This window comes from Bos taurus, chromosome 18 (genome assembly GCF_002263795.3).
Source record: "Bos taurus isolate L1 Dominette 01449 registration number 42190680 breed Hereford chromosome 18, ARS-UCD2.0, whole genome shotgun sequence".
In the NCBI taxonomy this organism is placed as follows: Eukaryota; Metazoa; Chordata; class Mammalia; order Artiodactyla; family Bovidae; genus Bos; species Bos taurus.
Window position 1 is genome coordinate 55,204,301 of NC_037345.1, and position 24,875 is coordinate 55,229,175.

Here is a 24,875-nt window from a genome sequence, read left to right on the forward strand (position 1 = left end):
GCCCACCCAAATCACCTAGGGTCGCCTCCTCGCCTCAAATCCTTAACTTTTTTTTTTTTTCAACTGGCAAGGAAGATTTTATTCAAGACTATTGTAACTGTGTTTATTGCAATCGGGGAGAGATTGAATTCAATTCTGCTAAAACAAGAGGGGCAGAGTTCTTAAGCATTGGGGTGAATTAATGGAAAAGCACTGGAGGAATGTGATGAGACCACCTGGGTTTGCTAATTATTGTTTATCAGAGTTTAGCTCTTGCCTCCCCACGAAGACCTGGAGATGGGGTATTTTCTTTCTTTTTTTTATGTTTTGTCCAGCTTTTCATTCTGATAAGAAGATAGATATGCATATGCAAGCTACAAACTACCAAATGTGTAATACTGGTGATTTTGCATACAAGCTACATGTTTTAATATCAAATCCTTAACTTGATCACATATGTGCAAAGTCCCTTTTGCTAGTCTGAGGTCACTTATTTATTTATTTACTTTGTTAGCCTGCAGGCTTATGTGATCTTAGTTCTCCAGTCAGGGACTGGACCCAGGCCCTTGGCAGTGAAAGCAGTGAGTCCTAACCATGGGACCACCAGGGAATTCCCGATCCGTGTTTGTTCTGAGGTTAGGAGGTAGGGTCACTATTCATTTTTTGCGCCCTGCAACCCACTCCAGTACTCTTGCCTGGAAAATCCCATGGACGGAGGAGCCTGGTGGGCTGCAGTCCATGGGGTTGCTAGGAGTGGGACAGGACTGAGCGACTTCACTTTCACTTTTCACTTTCATGAATTGGAGAAGGAAATGGCAACCCACTCCAGTGTTCTTGCCTGGAGAATCCCAGGGACAGGGGAGCCTGGTGGGCTGCCGTCTATGGGGTCGCACAGAGTCGGACACGACTGACGTGACTTAGGAGCAGCAGCAGCAGTATACCCAGTGCCTGGAACAGCGTCTGTCACAGAACCGGGGATCTGAATGAATCTGAGTTGCTGAATGAATGAATGGAACAGAAGGAGCAGGACGGGCAGGACGGATGTTCGGTGGAGCAGGTTTGGGGAGAGAGTGAGGCCAAGGAGGAAGTGCCAACCCCAGCTGCCCAGGGTGGGATGATGGAAGGATCAGGGATCAGCTGGACCAGCAGGGCAGGCAGGAGGCAGCAACTGGGGCGTCCTGATCTCCAGGACATAAGCCGGCGCTCACCTACCTGCTCACCCACCTACTCACTGCCATCGCCCTGGAGCACCTTAGGGGGAGGGGGTCATGGGGATGCCCAGCTAGCACAGCTGGTTTGGCTGGTTCTGGCTTCTTGGTCGAGGAGAGCCCTAAGGAGGGGTGAGGATGAGGCTGGGAGGGCCCACCGGAAATCGCGGGGGAGGGGCAGCGCCTTTGTTCTTGAGCCCACCCCTGTGGACCCCAGATTCTTATACCCAACACCCCATCCCAGAAAGCTCACTGGGCGCTGTCTGGCCCAGCCTCAGGGACCAGAAGCCTAATCTCTCCATCCCTCACCTCCTCCTCTCTGACCCAGGAGTCCGGGTTTCCCTACACAGCGTCACCACCAGGCTTGATCTCTCAGGATTCCCAGCTTTCTGTATACGTGGGTCCCTTCTCGCCCCGTTTCTTCTTTTAAGACCGGACAGTTGGTAAAGAGCCAGGTTTTCAGCCTTCCCTCCTCGCCCGGAGCATCCTTTCCCCAAGGCTCTGTCCAATTCCAGGATCCCAGAGTAAGGGTCCCCCCCAAGCCGTCCACTCTTCCAGAGGCAACTCCAGGATCCCAGGGGCAGGGTTCCCCCAGCTGTCCACTCTTCCAGCGGTAACTCCAGCATCCCAGAGCCAGGGTCCCCCCAGCCGTCCACTCTTCCAGAGGAGGACAGGTGTGGCCCCGCCCTCGCCCAGCCCCCTCCCTGCTCCGGGAGGGGCGCCTACGTGAGTGTGTGGGGTGGAGCCCGGTCTACGGTATCGGCCCTGGGGCAGGCTCCTCCACCGGGATGGAGTAATCCGGGCGGGGAATAGAGACGGAGGTTTCTACAATGCTGCACACCCCGAGATGGACCCACTGATTAGAGGGCTGGGGGCAGGGAGCCGTGCCGGCTTTGAGGTGTCAGCTGCCTGCCGTCTTCCCACCCCTCCCAGCCTGATTCTTCCGTTCCTTCGCGGAGGGTCCCTTGGTCGCCCTGGGGACAAGGACATCCCTCTGCCTCCCATGACCCACTCCTTCCCGAGGTCCGGATGTCCCAGTTTCATCTCTGTCTGGGTCACAGGAACCCCAGCCCCCATCCCTTCCTCCCGCAAGACCCAGGATTCCGCACCCCCTGCCCCTCTAGCGGCCCACTATCCTCATCAGCCTCGAGGATTTGGGAACCCTGCCCCCAGCCTCTGCCCTCTGGGGAACCCAGCCGGAGCTGGCCTGTCTTCCGCTTTCCCAGAATTCCCAGCAATTACTAACTTTTAATGGAAAGGTCAGGCTCTGGAGGTGACAGTGGCCCGGATTCAGTGGAAACGTGACCTCATGACCCAGTGACCTCCCTTTGCCCATGTCTGAGCTCCAGGAGCAAAATGGTACATCCTGGGACTTCCTGGGGCCCCGGGGGAGTCTGGAGAGAACCCATAGAATTGCGGCCGGAGGACTGTGTGTGTGAGTGTGGAGGGGGGGTGGTGGGTGGCACGCTTGAGAGCTTCCATCTCTGCCCTCAGCCCCAGGCGGGAAGACTACTTTTTGCTACCGTTTCACATTCAGTCCCTGAGGTCAGAGGTGGAAGGGGGTCCCCTCCAGGTCCAGTGATGCACGCAGGTGATGTGTTCATCTTCTCAGGGGCTCACAGGGCAGAGGGCATGTCCTGAGCAGCCCAGCCCTACCTGGCATAGCTCCCTGCTGCCTTTAAGCCCCCAGGGCTGGGTGTGGGTTTCCACCCCAGGACCCAGGAACGTGTGCTATCCCTGGAAGTCCCCTCTTAGGACAGGAAGAAATATCTCCCAGCCATCTCCCCAGCCTCTATGCCTTTGCCAGACCCTCTCTCTGGTTGCTTTGTCCACTCAGGTCACACCTGGTGTGTTTCCCCTACTGGGCCATCCTTGCCCCTGGGAAACCACTCCCTTCCTCCTCAAGAGATGAATCTACAGGCAGGATACGAAGTAGACTGAAAGTCCCCCAGGCCAGCAGAATCAATTCAACGGGTATGCTAGCTATGCGTGTCATTTTATATTTTCTGGCAGCCACATTCCTTTAGGAAAGAGAAAGGAATGAAACTAATTTTAGAAATATGTTTTGTTTAATCTCATATATCCAAAACATCATCATTTCAACATATCATCAATACAGAAATTACCCATGAGATACTTTACGAGCTTTATCTCAATTTTGATGCCCTGTCTCCAAGGGTTAAGTGAGATACAGTCTTCCCAAAGTGTTAATGCTGCATTTAAGAAGAATGATGTTGCTTCTGTTTATTTATTTGTTTATCTTTTGCTTCTGTTTTTCAAGTTAAATTTAAGGTGATTAAAATGAAATGAAATTGGAAATGTTCCTTTCCTCGGTCACAGGCATCACATTTCTAGTGCTGAATAGCTACATGTGGCCTGTGGCTCCTGTGTTGGACAGCACAGCTGTAAGGTATATCTACTTACCTGTCCCGTTTGTGGACCCAGTGCCAGGTCCTGATCCAGGGGAGGCCTCCCCTGGTCTTAGTCAGAGGAAGAGATGGATGGATGTTTGGAGGATGGATAGAGAAGTGGATGCTGACTGGAGAGAGGGATGGATGGAAGCTGGATGAATGGATAGATAGATAAATGGATGGAGGGTAGATGGTTGGATGGATGGATGGATGAACAGACGGATGGATGGATGGGTAGGTGGTCAGATGGATGGATGGGTGGATGAACAGATGGATGGATGGATGGATGAACGGATGGATGGATGAACAGATGGATGGATGGATGGGTAGGTGGTCAGATGGATGGATGGGTAGTTGGTCAGATGGATGGATGGATGGGTAGATGGTCAGATGGATGGATGGGTGGATGAACAGATGAATGGATAGATGGACAGATGGATGGACAGATGAATGGATGGATGGATGAACAGACAGATGGATGGATGGGTGGATGAACAGATGAATGGATGGATGGATGGATGGACGGATGAACAGATGGATGGATGGATGGGTAGGTGGTCAGATGGATGGATGGGTGGATGAACAGATGGATGGATGGGTGGATGAACAGATGGATGGATGAACAGACAGATGGATGGATGGGTAAATGGTCAGATGGATGGATGTGTGGATGAACAGATGGATGGATGGATGAACAGATGAATGGATGCATGGATGGATGGATGGACAGATGGATGGATGATGGTCAGATGGATGGATGGGTGGATGAACAGATGAATGGATAGATGGACAGATGGATGGACGGATGGATGGATGGATGGATGGATGAACAGACAGACGGATGAATGGGTAGATGGTCAGATGGATGCATGGGTGGATGAACAGATGGATGGATGGATGAACAGATGAATGGATGGATGGATGGATGGATGAACAGATGGATGGATGGATAGGTAGATGGACAGATGGATGGACGGATGGATGGATGGATGAACAGATGGATGGATGGGTGGATGAACAGATGGATGGATGGACAGATGAATGGCTGGCTGGCTGGATGAACAGATGGATGGATGGGTGGATGGATGGATGAACAGATGGATGGATGGATGGGTAGATGGACAGATGGATGGACAGATGAACAGATGGATGGATTGACAGATGAATGGCTGGCTGGATGGATGGGTGGATGGACAGATGGATGGATGGATACATGGACAATTAGATGGATGATTGTATAATCCTATTCCTCCCAGTGCCCACCCATCCCCCAGAAGCTGGCACTGGGTTTCCCATTCTCTGCTTCCCAACCCCTTCCAAGTCTCTTCCCTGTTCCCAGATGCTGAAGTGCCCCCACCTCCATTTCTGTTTGACCAGTGATGTCCATTCCTACCCCTCCCCTCCTGTCTCTGGGTAAGATGCTATCCTGGTGTCTTCTGTTCCTCTTGCCACCTCCGTAGGAGTCTGGGCCCCTCACCCTCTATGATCAAGCCTTCCACCTCCCCATCCCCATGTTCTGAAAGGACTCAACCAACTCCTCTGTGTAGCACTGCAACCCGTCACCCATTCCTATCACCTGTGACTTTTCACACACTCCACCCGCAGCATTTATCAAACATCCTACCACATTCTAGGAGCTCTGCCAGGCACCGCTCTTGGGCTACAACGGGGGACAGACAGATAACCAGCCCTGTCTTCATGGGGTTGACAGCCGGAGGAGGAGACAGTCAACAGGCCAAAGAGTAGAACACTGAGGCTGTTGGGTGGTGATGAACGCTACTTGGAAAAAGGCAAAACAGGAAAGGTGGGGGCGGGGGGAGGTGGAGAGGTTGGGGGGCAGACTCTGAGGAGGTGAGACCGGGCAGACTTGTATAAAGGGAGGTGTTGAAGCTCGCAGGTGTCGAGGAAGAGCATGTCAGACAGGGGAAGAGCAAGTGCAAAGGCCCTGGGGTGGGAGTGTTTTCTGCGTCCTGGGACCCCTTGTGCGGCTGGTCCCTTGCCCACTCAGCCACAGCCTCCAGGCCTGCCTTCTCCCTTAAACTCCTTCCCTGAAACTTTCACGGGGTCTTCCTGGATTTCCTGGTCCCCCAGGGCTGCGCCCCCATGGTTTCCCCACCCGCAGTGTCCTTTAAGGATGGGGCGCCCCATTTTCCCTAGACTCTCCCTCTCTTCCAGAACTTGAGGCTTCTGGCTGGCATGCATGCTCTCCCGCTCTGGTTCTATGGGGGCTCTGGGGACAGGGTTCAGCAGAGGTTCCCGTGGGAAGGGCAGGGCAAGGTTGTCACCTCTTCAGAGCTAAGAACAAAGGGTCATTGAAGGCAGAACAAAGGCCAGGCAGTCCAGGCCTGAGGGCCAAGCAGGGTGTCTCGCTCAACCCCCTACCATCGTGGTGTGGGAAACCCACTCAGCCCCAGACCAGGAGAGAGAAGGCCCTCTCGATTTCCCTCCTCCCTTTGAGGGAGCCCTTTTCACAGATGGGAACATCAAGGCTGATACTGAAAGTGAATGAGGTGTGGGAATTCCCTGGCCGCCCAGTGGTTAAGATTCTGTGTTTTCACTGCCGAGGGCACGGGTTCAGTCCCTGGTCAGGAACTAAAATCCCGCAAGCCGTATGGTATGCCCACCCCACCCCCAGAAAAAGTGGCCAAGGCAGAATTTGAACTCAGTTGAGGTGGTTCCCCACTTAACAGCATCCTAGAGATGAGCCTTTGGGCAGGTAAACTGAGAGGGCGTGACGCCCCAGGACATGTGTCTTCTGTCTGTTTTCCGAGTGAGGGTGTGCAATGCTGTGTGACCCTGTGCAAGTCACTCCACCTCTCTGAGCTCCCTGCTGCATCTATTACTTGTCCCACATGCAAAACATGGGAGACTGTAATTGGTCAGTAAAGAGAGGGCTTCGCCCACCACCCGCCCAGTTTCAAGTCTTCATTGAATTTGTTACCAAGTCACTTCTGTTTTATGTTTTGATTTTTTTGGTCAGGAGGCATGTGGGATCTTAGTTCCCTGACCAGAGCTGGAATCTGCACCCCGTGCATTGAAAGGGGAAGTCTTAACCACTGGAAGGCCAGGGAATTCCCAGTCGAGTTTTAAATGATGATATTTTTGTATTTACTCATCCAACCAAAATTTCTCTGGCACATACTAGACAGATGAGAAGAAATTCCTAGAATGATACTGCGAAAATGTTCATGGTGTTTGTCTCTGCTGGTTAAAGGAGGATCCCAAGGATCCCTATTTTCTTTCTGGACTTAGTGGCTCAGATTATTTTTTTACAAAAAGGTACTTCTGTAAAAAGAAGTCATTTCTGGTGAGGAGACTGGGCGTCTCAGCCAGATGCCAAATCTCTGAGGGGTCAGGAGACCAGTGGGTGGGGAGGAGCTGGGTTTGGGAGGGAGAGAGCAGAAGGGGGACGTGGGCTTTGCGGAGCCTCCTGTGTGTCAGACGCTTTAAGAAGCATTTGAGAAATGTCTCATGCGGTCCTCACAACAGCCTGATGACGTGGATATCACTTATAGGGCTAGGGCTGCGCGGGGTGGGTGGGGGCGTGCAGAGGACTGATGCCCAGGGGGCTGATGAGACTGGTTTCAGGCCGCACAGCTGGGAGGTGTTGGAGCTGAGAGTCAGACCAGGAGCTCTGAGCTTCAGCTCCCCCCACCAACCAGCTCTGGCCGTCATCTGTTGCATCTCTGTATCTCTTTGCGCCTCCCACCATCTCTGAGCCTCCGTGTTTCTCTCTCCCCCTTGGCTTCTCCCTGTCTCTGTCTCTCTCCCTCGGTCTCTCCGTGTCTCTTGTTGTCTCTGACCCTGTCTCCGTGGCCTCTGTCTCTCTCCTTTTGGCCCTGGTGGCATCTCATCCTGTTTCTATGCGTGCCCCTTGCAAATGTCAGCCCACGAGGGCAGTTTCTGTCTGTCTGGTTCCCAGCGGCGTCCCAACCCTTCCAACAGCGCCTGGCAAACAGGAGGCGCTCAATAAATATTTCTTGAATGAATAAAGGCATGAAGGAATGAATGAACTCTCTGAGATGGGGCTAGCTCCTTGATCAGATGAGCAAACTGAGGTTGTGTAGGGTCACAGGCGTGCCCCAAGCCACCAGCACAGAGGGTTCCGGTGTGGCATTGTCTGTGACCCCCTGGACTCTGTCCCCAGCCACTGGAGCGGTGCCCAGGAGGTGCCTGTCACCTCTCCTCTCCACCCTCAGAGAAGGGTGGCTCCCTCCTGGCCTCTCCCCGCTGTTGGAGGCGTGGGTAGCAGCTGGGAGAACCGGCTGGATGCGGCCCCTCCCCTTGGGCGTGGAGGTAGGCACCTGGCGGGTCCCCGGGTGGCAGACGCCACCGCTGCACACACCTGGTCCCCGAGCCGTCTGCTCCCAGCGCGTCCTCCTCTCCCCAGCCTCGCCCGCCTGCCATGGGTGAGCCTGCCGAGCCCAGGAATCAGGCCAAATGGGACCCCTACGAGAAAAAGATCTCGGCGATCAGGTGAGGCCCAGACCCGCGGGCAGCACACAGGGAGCCCCCTGGAGGAGGTGGCCTGCGGGGAAGCACCAGGGGCCTCTGCAGAGGAGGCCCGGGCCTCCCGGAGCCTCTGAACCAGCCGGGCTGGGGCTGGCGCGGCCGCCCTGGGGTGCAGGTCCCTCCTGCGAGGGGATTCACGGACCCAGGCAGTGCTGAGCCACCTGTTGAGATGCTTGGGGTGTCCTGTCCCTCTCGGGGCCTCAGGTTCCCTGTGTGTCAAATGTAGGACTGGAGGAGAGCAGGGGCTTGGTGCGCCGTTGTTGCCAGGGAAACAGGAAGGCCTGTTGTCCCCGCTTTCCTCACAGACAACCCCCCAGAAGCCCTTCACGTGGGTGTGCTTTCCCTCCACGGGTTTCTGCTCTGTTTAGGGGAGGATGGGAGAGCAGAGGTGAGCGGGCTTGGATACAGATACAGCTGAGTGCCCGAGTCCGAGGCTGTGTCCTGAGGGACTTGGGGCCCCAGAGGAGGGGCCTCTGACTCCTCCTGGGGGTGCTTAGGTCAGAGCTCTCAGCACTTTGGAAGCCTGACTCCTGTGTTCCCAGGCATGACTCAGACACTTTTCATAGTCCCCCACTTTCCAGATGGGGAGACTGAGGCTGAGAGGGAAAGTAATGGGACCATGATTATTACGCAGCCAGAAGCGAACTGAATCCTGTCCATCTAACCCTGTCCTCATTCTCAGAGGAGAAAGCGGAGGCTCAAAGAGGGCAGGCAGCGAGCTGTTTAGATGATCCCAACCCTCGATTTCTTGCACTCTGCCAGGCAAGTCTGTCCTGGCCTCCGGAGCCCCTCCAGCCACCCCTGGCTGTACTGTTTCAGGTTCTTCTCCTCCCCTCCCTCACCCTTGTGCCCCCATCTCCCCCAAACTCCAGAGACTGGAGTAGTTGAGTTCCGATAGCTGTGTGACATAGACAAGCCTCGCAACATCTCTGGGCCTCACGGACTGAGAGTGGCCACCGGGCGGTTTCCAGCTCTGTTTGAGGAAACCTCCAGCATTCATTTCTCCGGGTCCCCTGGGTTCTGCAGTTTCTCCCTCTCGAGATAAATAGGTTCCCCTTCTGGGTTCTCATACCTGGAAGACTTTCCTCCCACCAGGCCCTGGCAGCCCCCCTCCACTTTGCTCCCACACAGCCAGTTGATCATACAATCCCCAGCCCTTTCTCAGTGAGTGAACTTGACCCAGTCATTTGTCCTCTCCCAGCCTCAATTTCCTCATCTGTGAAATGGGGATATATAACCCTCACCTATGACACACTTACAGACCTGAATTCTGCAACTCCTTGGGAAATGGCCTTAGGATTGAAAATCTTCTTTTCCACGAGCTTCTGGAATCCCCTGGACCATAAGAATGCTTCTCACGAGGGTCCTCACCATCCTTTTTGGACCTCCCGCTGCAGACCCCTCAGACATATGACATCCCCCGCGTTGGGTGGGAACTCAGTGGCTCCCCAACAGCTGCCCCCGTCCCAGGCTGTCAGCTCAGGGCTGGCCCCCATCAGTCCCCGGGCCAGACACCACGCCCCGCCATCATCCTTCTCCTTGACTTCCTCTCCCTCCCATGGCCCTTCACTCCCCAGCCCTGCTCTCCTGTTCCCCAACTCTCTCCATTTGCATGGCCCCAGCTCTGACCTCATCTGCCCCTCAAGCCTCACCCTGGCCTCCCTGCCTCTAGTCTTTCCCAGAGTGGCCCCTCCACTCCTCCCAGTCCCAAGGCCCTCCAGAGCCCTGCACCCTGGCCTCTCCAGGTCAGTCCCCACCCTCACTTGTACTCCGGCTACCCCAGCATTTCAAATTCCCTGCTTACACCTCACTCTTCCCTGCCCCAGTGCCTTTGCATATACGGTTTCCTCTGCAGAGATTCTCAGAGGTCTCTACACCTACCCGCTGACCATTGCCCCGGCTCAAGCGCCTTTCTTGAATCCCTAGCACCCACAGCAATGGTTTCCTAAAGCTTTATAAGACACAGATTCCTTTGTCCAGGAGAAATCTTATGTCCAAGCCGAAATACGCAGTAGAGATCAAAATGGAGCTGCTCTGGCTTAAAATGGGGGAGTGAGGCTGGGGTCCCGCCGCTGCCCATGCTCCCTCTGTGAGAGTGCCTCTCTGCACACACCTCTCCCCCAGCTCCATCTTCCACCTTCCTGGCTACCTGGGCCTCACCTGACAGCTTCCACATCCTGTCTGACCCAGATCTCACACTTTCAGACCTTTGCTCCTGAAATGACCTTGCTTCTTCACCTGGCAAAATCCCCACCCGACTTAAGACTCTTGGCCCCTATAGGTAGGTTTCCTGATCATACTTCTGGCTTCAAACATGTGCCATGGTACTCAAAGGTGGACTGGTGCAGAGACAGGGATGGAGTTGTCTGTCCTCTGCCATCCTCTGCTGGGGGCGGGGTCGGGGCGGGGGCGCCGTGCGAAGGCTCTGAGAATGATGTCAAGGAATGAATGGAGGAGAGATGAGGCAAGCTTGGAGCTGGTGCTGGCAGGATGACTCAGGGTTGGAAGACAGGTGAGGAGAGGCGGGGCATGCAGGGGAGGAGACTGGAGAAAAAGGACAGTGGCTGTTGGAAGTGACGTGAATGACTTTCAACGTCAAGGGCTAGAAGCGACTCCCAAGAACTGACTACAGCTCACTTCCATTTTTAAGCTCCCCCCTAACCTAAGCCAGGAAAGCTATGCCATGCATCATTTTTTGATACAGGCATAACAATTGACTGGGACTTCCCTGGCGGTTCACTGGTTAAGGTTCCTCTCTTCTAAGTCAAAGGATGTGGGTCCGATCCTGGATTGGGGAACTAAGATTTCACCTGCTGCACAGTGCGACCAAAAACCCAAACAAACAAAAACACACAGTAGGTTGTTTTTTTTTTTTTTTAAGTCCAATTTTAAAAAAAATGACTGGTAAGGATTTAATTCAGGATGGTTGAAGGGGGAGGCCAATGGTACAAGGAGGAGCCCCAAGGCTTACTGTTTGGAATGTCCCAGTGGTTCAGATGATAAAGAATCCGCCTGCAATGCAGGAGACTCAGGTTCGATCCCTGGGTCAGGAAGATCCCCCAGAGGAGGAAATGGCAACCCATCCAGTATTCTTGCCTGGGGAATCCCATGGACAGAGGAGCCTGGCGGCTATAGTCCGTGGGGTCGAAAAGAGTCGGACACGAATGAGTAACACATATACATACACATACACACACATTACAAATTATAGTTTACCAGCGGACTAGAAAGGGCAAAACTAAATTTTAAGAGGATGAAGTTAGAAGGAAGAGGTAAAAGCAAAACCCAGGCAATTATGCTAAGTTTCAGGAGGCAGAGATGATGCAGAGACAAGCCCAGAGGATGGTAATCCTTAGAGAATCTTTTTAATATCACTTTGCTGAGTATCTTCCACCCATTATCTCGTTCAATCCACAACAACCGGTTGAGATTAAGCCATGTGAATGATTAACTATGAGCATTCTATTTATGATGAAGGCCACTGAGGCTCAGAGAGGTTGAGTGACTTGTCCAGGGTCACAGAGCTGTCAAGCAAGGTGTAGTCAGGACATGTACAGCCTGACTCTATCACGCCCTGGAAGGGGTGGGCAGTTACAAAAGGAATTTGGGAATAAGCAAGATGAGGAAGCAGGTGGATCTGCGAGACAGCCCTGCCCAGACGGGAGGCTTAGTAGATATAGTGCTGCGTTTCCTGGAAAATGCTGTGCGCTGGGCTGCACCTTGACCAGCCCTTTCCCAAGGTCAAGGCCGGAAGCCTCGTGGGCATATGGACCTGTGCTTGCTGCACCCCTCCCCTCCCCTCCTCCCTCTGATCTTGGAGAACCCCAAGCAAGGTCCTTTCAGATCTCACCCTCTGAGGTCACCAACCCAGCTTTTACAGCCCTGGCTCCTCCTTCCTTGGGGAGGGCCAAGCTACTAGGATGATTTTACGACTTCGACTTCGGCTCTGCCAGTCACTGAGCTGCTTTTCCCAAGGGGAAGGGGGCCGCTTTTCCCAAGGGGAAGGGGGCCGTTAAAACTAAAGGCAATAAACAGGGAAACTTCCCTGGTGGTCCAGTGGTTGAGACTCTGTGCTTCCACTGCAGGGGGCAAGGGTTTGATCTCTGGTCTCTGGAACTAAGATCCCGCATGCTGTGCAGGACAGCCCCCTCCAAAATATTTTAAAGGCAGTAAACACGTAATCAAACCTTGAACTTGTTGCCTGGGTGGAATTTGAGCAGGCAGAGAGGAGGTGGGGTTCTGGACCTCCATGAATAAATCAGACGCCCTGTGAAGAACTGGAGAAAGATGCTCACAGCCCCTAGCTCCTACCTTCCCTTCTCCCCACCACCCACCGCAAAGGACGCAGGCTGGGAGAGGGGAGGGAAGGAAGTGTTTCGGTCTCCACTTGCTCTCTAGAGGCCAGGGAAGGGGTGGTGGGAGGCAGGCCTGCATACCACCTGTGGCTGAGGTCCTTCGCAGGGATCAGGAAGTGGGAGCAACCAGGTCCCACTTGGAAAGAATGAGAGAAGCCCAGTTTGCTGAAGGTAGGCTCTAGGGGAGGCAGAGTGGGCCCTGGTGGACCATCAGTGTTATCAAACGCCAAGACAAGAAGGGATACCCTGAGGATTTCCCTGGTGCTCCAGTGACCAAGACTCCAGACCCCCAGTGCAGGGGCCCTGGGTTTGATCCCTGGTCAGGGAACTCGACCCCACATGCCACAACTGAGTTTGCGTGCTGCAGCTAAAGCTTCTGCGTGCCACAGCTAAGGCCCAGCGCAGCCAAGAAAAAACAGGCCCTTGTCTTGCTGGGAGGTCTGAATCAGAGGGCCTAGCAGAGGCGTGGCCAGCTACTTGTGGGGGTACCTGGACCAGTGCCCCTGAGGACTCTGCCCTCGAAGACAGGAATGCCTGTATCAGGAGTCACGCAGCCCGCAGGAAGGCAGTCCTGAGTTCCAATCCGGCCCGGGTCACCCACCAGATGGAACACACTGGGCACACAGGATCCTCCTAGGGGGCTCCGCATCCGCGAAATGGGTGATGCCCCGGGACTGGCTAGACTCGCCGTTCTCTGCTGAGTCAGGGATCACAGGGTTTTCCTTCCTCTTTCTTGGATTCCCGTGACCACTTCTGAGCCAGGAGACCAGGTGCCAAAAAGGGAGGGGACGGGGTGAAAGATGGTAATAATTATGACCTTCCTAAACACTGGCCACGCGCCAGGCTTGTGCTCGGAGCTTTGTGTGGGTGAACCTTTCCCATTTTCACAACAGCCTTCTGAGGGTGGTGGTGTCAGGGTTCCCATTTTACAGATGGGAAAACTGAGGCCCCAGAGAGGACTCATACATCTGGGATTTGTTCTAGAGATATTGCTCTTTATCTCCATGCTAGAAAAAGAGATCAGAGGGGGGCCTTGAACTAGAGGGAGGGGCTACCCCTCTGTGGCCAGCACCTTGGGAGGGGGGCTGGTCTACCTCCAATAGGCTCAATGAGTCTGTGGTCTGACCACCCTCCAGACCAACACTGCCCATAGATACATAACCCAAGCTCCCCTGGTAAACATGTTCTTAGTCCCACAAAAAAAAAAAAAAAGTAAAAGAAACAGGTGAAATTAATTTTAAGCATGTTGCTGTGTCGCTTCAGTCATGTCCAGCTCTTTGTGACCCCATGGACTGTAGCCTTCCAGGCCCCTCTATCCGTGGAATTCTCCAGGCAAGAACACTGGAGTGGGTTGCCATGCTTTCCTCCAGGGGATCTTCCCGACCCAGGGATCAAACCCGCATCTTTTATGTCTCCTGCCTTGGCAGGAGGGTTCTTTACCACCAGCACCACCTGGGAAACCCAATTTTAAGTATGTATTTTATTTAACCCAATATACCTGAAATATTATTAGCCTTTAGGCTAAAGGCACAGCAGAGTTCCAGTGGTGTGGTGGAGCATGAAGTGTGTAGGGAACAAACTGAACTTGATGCTGGGAGCAGAATAACCCTGGCTGTGCTGGTGTGGGGACCCAGTGGAAGGGGGGGCAGCGCAGGTCAACGAGCCCACAAAGAATCTGCTGGGCTTCGAAGGACAGAACCAGGGATGCTGTACAAAGAACACTGAGATTTTGAAGAGAGCAATCCACAGATAGAGCTAGATTGTCCTCTGTCACCATCATCAAAGCAATAATCAAAAAGTCGTTGAAAAGTATGCACAGATTTTAAATGTGCAAGGAGAGCCAAGGGAAGAAAAAAAAGGAATGAGGAGGAAGAATTGACCTTATCAGATTTCAAAATCTATAGTTACTACAATGCAAAGCGTATGATGCCCTAGCCATTCCGTTGCTACTAAATAAGTAGCCCAAGAGAAATGAGAATGCGGGTTCCACACACAGGCGAAGGATGGTTCCAGTGGGTCTATGGGCCCTAGCCGAAGCTGGAAACAGCCATGAAGAGGAGAAGGGGGCAACACGCCGTAATCTATTCATACCGTCAAATTCTACTCAGCCATAAAAAGGAACAAACTCTATACGTAATGTACATTTATGTTTATACAAGGATGCATATCAAAGAGTATTATGTTAAGCAGTCAGGTGCCAGTGAGTTGGCTCTTCACATCAGGTGCCCAAAGTATTACAGTCTCAGCTTCAGCATGAGTCCTTCCAATCATTGGAAAAGACCCTGATGCTGGGAAAGACTGAAGGCAAAAGGAGAGGCAGGCAGCAGAGCAAGAGATGATTAGATAGCCTCACCGACTCGATGGACCTGGATTTGAGCGAACTCCGGGAGGCAGGGAAGGGCAGGGCAACCTGGCTGCTGCAGTCCACGGGGTCGCAAAGAGTCGGACATGACTGAGCAGCTGAGCAACAGCAGCAAAAGTCAGATGCCAGAGTACTTTCTATATGTTGTTAGCTCTAGAAGGTCCAAGACAAGCCAAGTCAATTTATGATGGAAAAACTCAGAACACGGTAGCCTTGGGAGGGGGCTAATTGGGAAGAGGAAGTTTTCTGGGGTGATGAACTATTTTGTATCATGATAACCGGACTTTCCTGGTGGTCTAGTGGTTAAGACTGTGCTTCCAATGCAGGGGCTGTGGGTTCAGCCTCTGGTCAGGGAACTAAGATCCCCCATGCTATACTGCACAGCATGGCCAAAGAAAATTTTTAAGTGTATTGTGATGGAGATTTAGATTACTTGGAGGTACTATGCATTTGTCAAACCTCACTTGAAATGAAGAGGTTTCGAGAAACAAAGTCATTTGTTTCTAAGTAGGGGAATTGCCAGTGATATTTATTTTCTTCTCTATTATTTTTTGTATCTTCCAAATGTCCTATACGTTATTTTTCGTGAGCAGAAAAATAATGATTCCAAAACTTTCGGCGATAATAATTTCCACATATCATTAAAATAATTGAAAACATGAAAAACCAAATTAGGAGTTTTTCTCAACAGGAAAATAATGTCTAAAAGGTGGAAATGGGATGTCTGTCTTGCAGCTATGAAAAATGTTTTTTATTGAATGAAAGATTCTTTAAGTTCTATAATTTTCAAAACTTTCACACACAACCTCATAAAATCCCATAATAACTCTTTTATCATTTTTTAAAATTTATTTTATTTTTATTGAAATTCAGTTGCTTTACAGTGTTATATTAGTTTCTACTGTACAGCAAAGTAAATCAGCTATATGTATACATATAGCCACTCTTTTTTGGATTTCCTTCCCATTTAGGTCAGCACAGAGCCCTGAGTGGAGTTCCCTGGGCTACACAGCAGGTCCTCATTAGTTATCTGTTTTATACATAGCAGTGCATATATGTCAATCTCAACCAATAACCCTTAAAAAAATTCCCTCCCCCTGTGTTGCCCCTCCCTTCTTCCCTCTCCCCACTGCTAACCACTGGTTTGTTATCTGTGTCCATGAGTCTGCTGTTTTCTGTTTTATTCACTAGTTTGTTGTATTTTTGAGATTCCATATGTAAGTGATATCTACAGTATTTGTCTTTCTGTGTCAGACTTATTCCACTCAACATAATGCCCTCCAGGTCCATTCATGTTGTCATTTTGGCAAAAGTTTCCTTTTTTATGGCCGAGTAGTATTCCACACATATATATTCCATATATAAATACCATATATATATTTCATATATATTCCATATATATATTCTATATATATTCCATGTGTATATTTAAAATATATCCCATATATATTTCATATATCATATATATTTCATATATATTTCACATATATATTCCATATATATATCATATCTTCTCTATCCATTCATCTGTTGATGGATACTTTGGTGGCTTCTCTACCTCGGCAATTGTAAATAATGGTCTGGCAACTATTTTTAAAAAGGAGATGGCTACAGATTTGAAAAGATTGCCATAATAAAAAATCAGCAAGATGCAGAGGAAGGTGTAAAGTCTGATATCAATATTGTTTAGAAGGAGGATGAAGGGCAGCAGAGAAGAAATCTCAGTGCCCATGCAGTGAACAGGACGGCACGTACTTCTGTAAGGATGGTTAGGTTTCGCATCAAGCTGGTAATACAGGGGGCCCCTGAAGCTGGCATGGCAGCGTTGGGGGAGGCCATTAACTTATTAACAGACTGAGAGGATAATAAATACATATAACTTATTAATAAACCCAGATGATCAATAGATACAGAGATACGAGCCAAAAATTTATTTTCCTAATTAGATTTCCTTAAAAAAAAAAAAAGGAAAAAGACCCCTGTGCTATATCCAGGCGGTCTAGGGAACTTAAACTCCCCTCCCCCGCCCCTGGCCTCTCCCTCGTCCCCACCCACCCATTGAAGTTCATTTCAAGCTCATATTTCACCCCAGGCACGCTGTCCTGGTCACGTGATGCCACGTCTGGGCTCTGCCATCCTCCACCCCTGACTCCCAAGTCTCTGGAGACATCTCGCTGATCCCACCAGCCCTGGGGCAGAGGGCAAGCACCTGGCAGCCACAGCTGCCACGCTCACAATTCAGAATTCAAGATGTGCAAAGACATAAAATGGAAAAATCTAGTTCTCACAGCCCCCGCAGACCCATCCCCCGAGTAAGCACTTTTACTGCTATACTGCCAGAAGATTTCTAAGTGCGTATCTTGTCTTCACTTACTTACTTGTTACTGTTTATTTTAAATTTTTTATTTATTTATTTTTGGCTGCTGGATCCTAGTTCCCCAAAGATGGATGGAACCCATGACCCCCTGCAATGGAAGAGCAGAATCTTGACCACTGGACCACCCAGAAAGTCCCACTTACTTAGTTTTTAAACATAATTAAGACACTTTTCGGAGAAGACAGTGGCAACCCACTCCAGTACTCTTGCCTGGAAAATCCCATGGGCGGAGGAGCCTGGTGGGCTGCAGTCCAGGGGGTCTTGGAGAGTGAGACACGACTGAGTGACTTCACTTTCACTTTTCACTTTCATGCATTGGAGAAGGAAATGGCAACCCACTCCAGTGTTCTTGCCTGGAGAATCCCAGGGACAGGGGAGCCTGATGGGCTGCCGTCTATGGGGTCGCACAGAGTCGGACACGACTGAAGTGACTTAGCAGCAGCAGCAGCAGCAGCAAGACACTTTTATTTCTGGCTCTGCCCTTCAGTCTTTTCACTCTCTGCAATATCTCAGACATCTTCCCAAATAAATGCCATCTCCTGACTCCTCTGACCTTTTATTATGAAAATTTCAAGATATATAAAAACTTTGAAGGATGCATCCATGGCACACGTGCTCTATATCCACTACCCCTAGTTTTACTGTACTTGTTTAATCATGTATCTGTGCATCCTTCTATCCATCCAGCAATTATTGGTGATGCATTTCCGAGGAGTAAACTGCGGATGTAGGAACACTTCACCTTAAGCATTCCAGGCTGCATATTATGAAATAGATTTCAATACTTGTTTTTGGGCTTTTTGAAAATAGATGATGTTTATATACAGTACACTGCACAAATTTATTAAGTGTGCCATTTTGAGAAATACATGTGTAGTCCAAATCCCTATCAAAACATAAACGCCTCCTTTCCAGTGGCTGGATTCCAACGTATGCCGGCCAGTGATTTATTCACCCAGTTCTGATTTATTTAACCAGTTCTCTTGTTCAAAGAACAGCATGTTTATACCTCTTATAAACAATGTTGCAATTAGTACTTTGGTACCTACAACACCACCTCACTTCAAGGGCACCCATCTCATAAATTTCTGGAAGTCACATTCATTTGTGCCTCCAACAAATATAATGGAGTGCCGCTTGCCTGATGCTGGTTCTTGGAGGTGGGACATGGGAGACGCAGGCTTTCTGTTCCCGTGTAGCTCTACTACTAGACAAAGAAAATAGTAACCAAGTATTAAAAGGGCTGTGAAAGAAGCAAACAGGATGCCGCCGGGGTGAAAAAGCACATCGACCAGGTCGGCTTGAGCGGGAGGTGGCTTGTGTAAGACAAATGTTGCCAAATGATCTCCCAAAGAGGTTACTCTGATCCCATCTCCCCGGCTGCCTGCCGCAGCCCACAGCAGCAGAGGGGAAGAGGCCGCTTCTCTGAGCTCTGGCCAAGGCGTGAGTCATCCCACGGAGGTGGAGGTGGCCGGAGGAGACGCGGGCGCGTGCCGCAGATGGGCTCCAAGCGGAGGAATTTCGGGAGGGGAAAGGGAGAGAACAGTCCAGGCAAAGGAGGGCGGCTGCCACTGCACAGGGTGTCCTGGGACTGAGGCGCACTGAACCCAGCTCAGGCTGGAGGAGCCTTGGCACCGCTCTCCCCAGACAGGCAGGCGAGTTGACCGCAGCAGGCACCCGCTGTGAGTCAGCAGCACCGCGCTGCGGAAAGGCGGAAATACTCCCCTTGCAGCCGCATCGCGTGCTTGGAAGCGCGGGAGTCGGGGGCAGAGCGGGTGGGAGAGTTCCCCTCCCACCAGCCTCCAGAGTCCCAGTAGCCTGCCCTCGCCCGCTTCCTTTGCACCCAGGATTCCCTCTGGTACCCACACTAGGCTCTCCCCTCGCCTCCTGCAGGTCTGCTCAAAAGTCGCCTCCTCCGAGAGAGACCTCCCCTGACTCCATCGATCTCAAATTACAAACCCTTCCAATCCCAGACGCTTCCTTTCCCCCACCGGCTTCATTTTAACCCCATCACCATCCCATACACTACATTTAAAACATATTGGGTTAATTTTATTGTTCATTCAAACGTAAACTGCGATAGGGTTTTTTTTTTTTTTTTTTATCAGTTGCACTCACTTTTGTATCCCCCTAGCACATACCAGGGATTCAATAAAATACCTGTGGGCTGAATGAATGAATTTGCCTCATTGCAGGCAAAAGGCCTAAAGCTCCCTACATGGGGAGCGCTCTTTGGACATCAGACTGGGAGGTGGGTCCCTGGGAAAGAGGCCCCTGGTCTCTGCCCCCATCACTGCTCATTCTTCAAGTGAGACCAGAGAGGGTTTGAGAGTGACTTCAGGTCACACAGCAGATCCAAGGGAGGCCTATAAGGTAGGCCGGAGTTGCATTGCTGCACAGCCCTGTGTCGCCAAGAGGGACGCTGGCCAAGAGGGTGTCTTGTGATAATAATGGCCAGTGGGGGTTAAGTATTTATATAAAGAGGGTTTTTTTTTTTTTTAAGTCAATCAGTAAAATTGATTTTTGTACTGGGGGGAGTGTATAGCTCTATGAATTTTAACACATATATAGATTTGTGTAACCATTACCACAATAAGGACACAAACCCACACCATCACCCCTTTGTAGGGACCCCTCCCTCCCCCATCCCTAGCTGCCCTCTTCCCTTCCACTGCCAACTTCCCACCCCCACAGCTACTAATCTATTCCCTGTCCAAATACCTGTTAACAAATATTTATTTATTTGGATTCACTGGATCTTAGTTGCGGCATGCGGAATCTTTGATTGTCATTGCAGCTTGCAGATTTTCTTTCCTTTTTTTTTTTTAGTTGCGGTATATGGCATCTTTAGTTGCAGCATGTGGGATCTAGTTCCGACCAGGGATCAAACCCAGGCCCCCTGCTTTGGGAGTGTGGAGTCTTAGTCACTGGACTGCAGGGGAAGTCCCCATAGACTTTTGTCCAAAATGACACATTCGTTTCTGTTGCCACAAACTGAGTGGCTTAAAGCAATATGAATTTGTGCTCATACATTTCTGAAGGTCAGCAGTCTGCAATCAGTGTCACTGGGCTAAAATCACAGTGTCAGCAGGGGGCGTTCCTCCCTTTTCCTCCTGTGCCTTTTCCAGTTCCCAGAGGCCACCTGCATCTCTTGCTTTGTGGCCCTTTCCTCCATCTTCAAAGCCAGGTGCATAGCCTCCTCCAATCTCTTCCCTCTCGACCTCTGCTTCTGTTACTACATCTTCTGTCTCTGATTCTAACCCTCCTGCCTCCCTCTTAGAAGGACCCTTGTAATTCGGGGCATGCTAAATTCTCTCCACATTTCAAAGTCCTTAACACTGGGCTTCCCTGGTGGTCCAGTGGTTAAGACTCCACAATGTCAATGCAGGTTGCGGGTTGTCAATGCAGGGGATGCGGGTTCGATCCTTGGTGGGGGAACTAAGACCTCATGTGCCACGTGGCCCGGTCAAAAGATTTAAACACACACACACACACTTTAAACATTCTTAACATAATCCCAGCTGCAAAATTCCTTTTGTGGAGCAATGGAACACACTTGCAAGTTCCAGAGACTGGAACATGGACCTCTTTGGGGGCCATCATTCAGGCCACTACAGGCGTGTAAATGGAAATATACACATCGTGACCTCCTTAGACTGGCCTCCTTAATTTAGCCCAATGCCTGTGAGACCCATCTGTGTGGTGGTGGGTATCAAAGTTTCGTTTCTTGTCATTGCTGAGTAGTATCGCATGGTGTGCGTGTTCCACTGTTTATCCACTCACCCGCTGAAGGACATTTGGATTCTTCCCCGTTTGGGGAGATTATGAACAGGGCAGCTATAAACACTTGAGTACTCATGTTGATGTGAACATGAGTTTCCATTTCTCTCGGGTGAATTCCCAGGAGAGGGAGAAACTCTGCTTTAAAATCTTTGCTTATATTAAGATATTTCATGGAAGTCTATTAATATACAATTATGGTTGTTGTTTAAGTTGCTAGGTCGTGTCCGACTCTTTGCGACCCCCACGGACTGTAGCCTGCCAGGTTCCTCTGTCCACGGAATTCTCCAGGCAAGAATACTGGAGTGGGTTGCTATGCCCTCCTCCAGGGGATCTTCCCGACCCAGGGATCGGACCCACGTCTCCTGCAGTTCCTGTGTTGGCAGGCAGATTCTTTACCACTGAGCCACCCGGGAAGCCCTAGTATACAATATAATACTCATAATGGTCACATACACCTATGAGTTAAATGGTCCTGTGACCAAGGGGAAGGAGGTAGACACTGAGACTTAGGTTATGTGCGTTGCCTGAGGTCAAATCTGTGTCTTCCTGACCCCCCTCCACCCTCGAGCCCCTACAGCCTGTGCCCAGGATGAGCTTACCTGAGAACAACTGAATGGCGACTGGGGAGGGGTTACTCCCATGGCAAGGGGCGGTTCAGGGTGCAGCCTGCAGGGCCACACTGCCTGGGTTCAGACCCCAGTTCTGCCCTCTGCCGCTGTGTGATAGCAGCCTAGTGACGCTGCCTCTTGGAGCCTCTACTTACTCATTTGAAAGTCAGGGGTAGCAATGTTGGGTGGCCTTCTAGGGTTGTTGAGGGGATAAGCAAATTAAGGCTTATAATGGAATGAGGAATGTCAGGCCAGGGAGCACTGTGAGTGCTATTTTTATTTTTTCAACGCACATATTTACTTATTTGGCTGCACCCAGGGCTTAGCTGCCGCATGTGGGATCCAGTTGCCTGACCAAGGGTCGAACCCGGGCCGCCTGCACTGGGAGCACAGTCTTAGCCACTGGACCACCAGGGAAGTCCCTTCAACAAAAATACTGATGGATGGCACCCAAGTTCTGATACACTTCCCCTCCACCAGGCTATGTAGGGCCTTGAGCTTGGGGCCAATCAGAGATGAACAGGAATGAGAAACTGGAGGCCAAGAGACTGGGGAGGAGGCTGGGTTGAGGATCCAAAGGGCAAGGAGGAGAGCTGAGCTGGACCAGGGTGGTGGGGAACAAGAGGAAGAGCCAGGGCCTGAGGGACGGGGAGGTCTGGGGGTGGCAGGAAGGAGGGTCACTGGGTTGGGCCATTTGTAGTCTTGTGTCCCAGGGTCTCCCTAGCAGGGCAGGCCAGGCCTTTTTTTTTTTTTTTAAGTTTTTATTTATTTTATTTTTATTTATTTGACTGTGCTGGGTCTTTGTTGTGGCATGTGGGATCTAGTTCCCTGATCAGGGATCGAACCCAGGGCCCCCTGTGTTGGGAGTGTGGAGTCCTAGCCACCGGATCACCAGGGAAGTCCCAGGCCAGGCCCCTTTGAGGAGGCTCGTTACAGCCTTGGCCCACTGCCCATCACGTGAGCTGTCTGCTGTTCCTCCTGCTGCAGGCCTCTGCCCCCAGCCCAGTTGTCATCTTCATTCCTCGGCTCCAGCCGAGCAATCGCTGCGTGCCACAGGGCCTGGAGCTGACCTGGAAACCAACTGGGCTCAGAACCCAGGGAGAAGCAAGGTCACCCCGGGGCCAGATTTAATTTACCAGGTGGGGAGAGAAGACGGGACGCACAGCACCCGTCTGGGGACACACAGTAAGATTCAGCCAAGCAGGACTCCAGATCCCCGCCCCTCCGCCCCCCCAACCCCAGCCAGGCCACCATGCTCAAATGCAGGGAGACAGCATTCCTGGTGGGAGGAATGGCAGACACAAAAGCCAGAGGCTGGCATAGTGCTCGGTGCGTTGGGTGGCTTTGGCGGGAGTCGGGGGATGTGAGGAAGGAGGATCCAGAACGGAACCGTCTGTGGGGCTCAAGGTCACATCTCAGCTCTGTTTGGTGCTTGCCAAGTGGCCTTGGTCACATGGTTCCCTCTCCCTCAACCTCCATTTTCTCACCTGTAGCCTCGTGACATACGGGGAGGTCCCAGCTCGCCCCCATCATGCCTTGATTGCTAATTGAATATTGATGCTCAGTCATTTATTGAGTAGCTGGTTGTTCTGGGCTCAAGGGGCGCAGTGGTGAGGTTTGGACACTGTTAACCTGGAATGAGGCTGGGCTTCGGGAGTTTCTGACATCTCCCTGGGGGATTCTAAAAATGCTGGGGACTGAGAACCCTGGAGGAACACGAACGGATGTAACAAGTGCTCTTTAACTTTCCTTAACTTTTTGTCCAGATGACCCCCTTCATTCACTCACACGTTCATGCATTCATTTATTTATTCAAACTTTCAATTGTCCATTCATTCACACATTCATTCATTCATTCACATATTCATCACATATTCCTTCAAACATTCATTCATCCGCATTCATTCATTCATACACACATTCATTCATTCATTCATTCAGTCAAATACTGGTTAGGCACCAACAATGTATTAGCACTGTGGATTCCACCCTGGCTTCCTGGGGTGGGGCTTGGTCCCCCAGTTTGGAGATTGTGCTAAAGGGGATGGTGTGAGTGAAAGTCGCTCAGTTGTGTCCGACTCTTTGTGACCCCATGGCCTATACAGTCCATGGAATTCTCCAGGCCAGAATACTGGAGTGGGTAGCCTTTCCCTTCTCCAGGGATGTTCCCCACCCAGGGATCGAACCCAGGTCTCCCGCATTGCAGGCGGATTCTTTACCAGCTGAGCCTCACGGGAAGCCCAAGGGATGGTGGGACACCCTCATATTTATGCATGTATGCATTCAGTGAATATTTCAGAGACCTCTGAAGGGCACAGGATCTTTTCCTTGTTTGCAACTCCATTTTCCTCTTCCATAAGCTGGGGAGGACATTTCTTTCTTAAGGAGCTGTTGGTAAGATCAAAGTCTAAAACAGCACTGAAAGCTAAAGGGAGTTTAGGTGTCTTGAGCATCAGTCAGGAGTCAAGGACTTAGCATATATTATCCCTTTTAATCTTTAGGTAGGATTAAAACCCTGAGGTTGAGATTACCGTTATCTTCACGTGTCAGACGAGGAAACTGAGGCTCAGAGAGGTGAGATCTGCTGCCTAGGGCCGAGAGAACACAGGGAACCCACCGTAGCCAAGACCCAGGCACTTAGCAGCTAATCTGCCTAGTGACTGATGACCTCACAGTCCCGCCCACTGGGTTAAATCTGCCTGACAACTAGTGACATCACTAATTCCGCTGCCTGTGCTCAGCCTCTGACATCCCTGAACAGTAAAGTTAATTACAACGTGCTGAGGGCCAGCAGAGGGCCTACTGTGTGCCAAAGGTTGTGCCAACTAACCTCTCCTCTGGGCTCACACAACGCCTAGTGTTGCCTCTATTAATGGGTATAATAACAATAATTTTAGTCCAGATTTATTGAACTTGGTCTACGAGTCAAATCCTATCTTGACTCGACTACAAGTCAAATGATACATTAAATCCTCCCACCAAAAATTAAGAAACATTTATATAATGCATACTCTTATGCCAGGCCCATTTCTAAGCACTTGTTACATGCTCACAACCATCCTATGAGGTAATGTTTACTTATTATCCCCATTTTATGCATGAAAGAACTGAAGCGGAGAGAGGTCAAGTGAGTTACCCACAGCCACACAGCTAGAGGGAGGAAGAATTCAAGCTCATGGATTCTGGCTCCAGGGTTTATGCTGTTAACCAAGATATTATGTGACTTCTTCTATCCCCATTTTACAGTTGAGGAAACCAAGGCACAGAGAGATTAAGCACT

At 50.9% G+C, this 24,875-nt stretch overlaps 1 protein-coding gene across 3 annotated transcripts in view; it reads left to right on the top strand.

Moving 5' to 3' along the window:
- Nucleotides 1-24,875, top strand: part of SULT2B1 (sulfotransferase family 2B member 1) — an 83,973-nt gene that overhangs the window by 40,863 nt on the left and 18,235 nt on the right. Inside the window, exon 1 of one of the 3 annotated variants that reach the window (NM_001081726.1) lies at nucleotides 7,957-8,074. The exons of the other annotated variants lie outside the window; for them this stretch is intronic. Coding sequence (NP_001075195.1) covers nucleotides 8,004-8,074 — 71 coding nt within the window. The 5' untranslated portion in view covers nucleotides 7,957-8,003. Of the gene's footprint in view, nucleotides 1-7,956; nucleotides 8,075-24,875 lie in introns of those variants that run through there. 3 annotated transcript variants of the gene reach the window in all.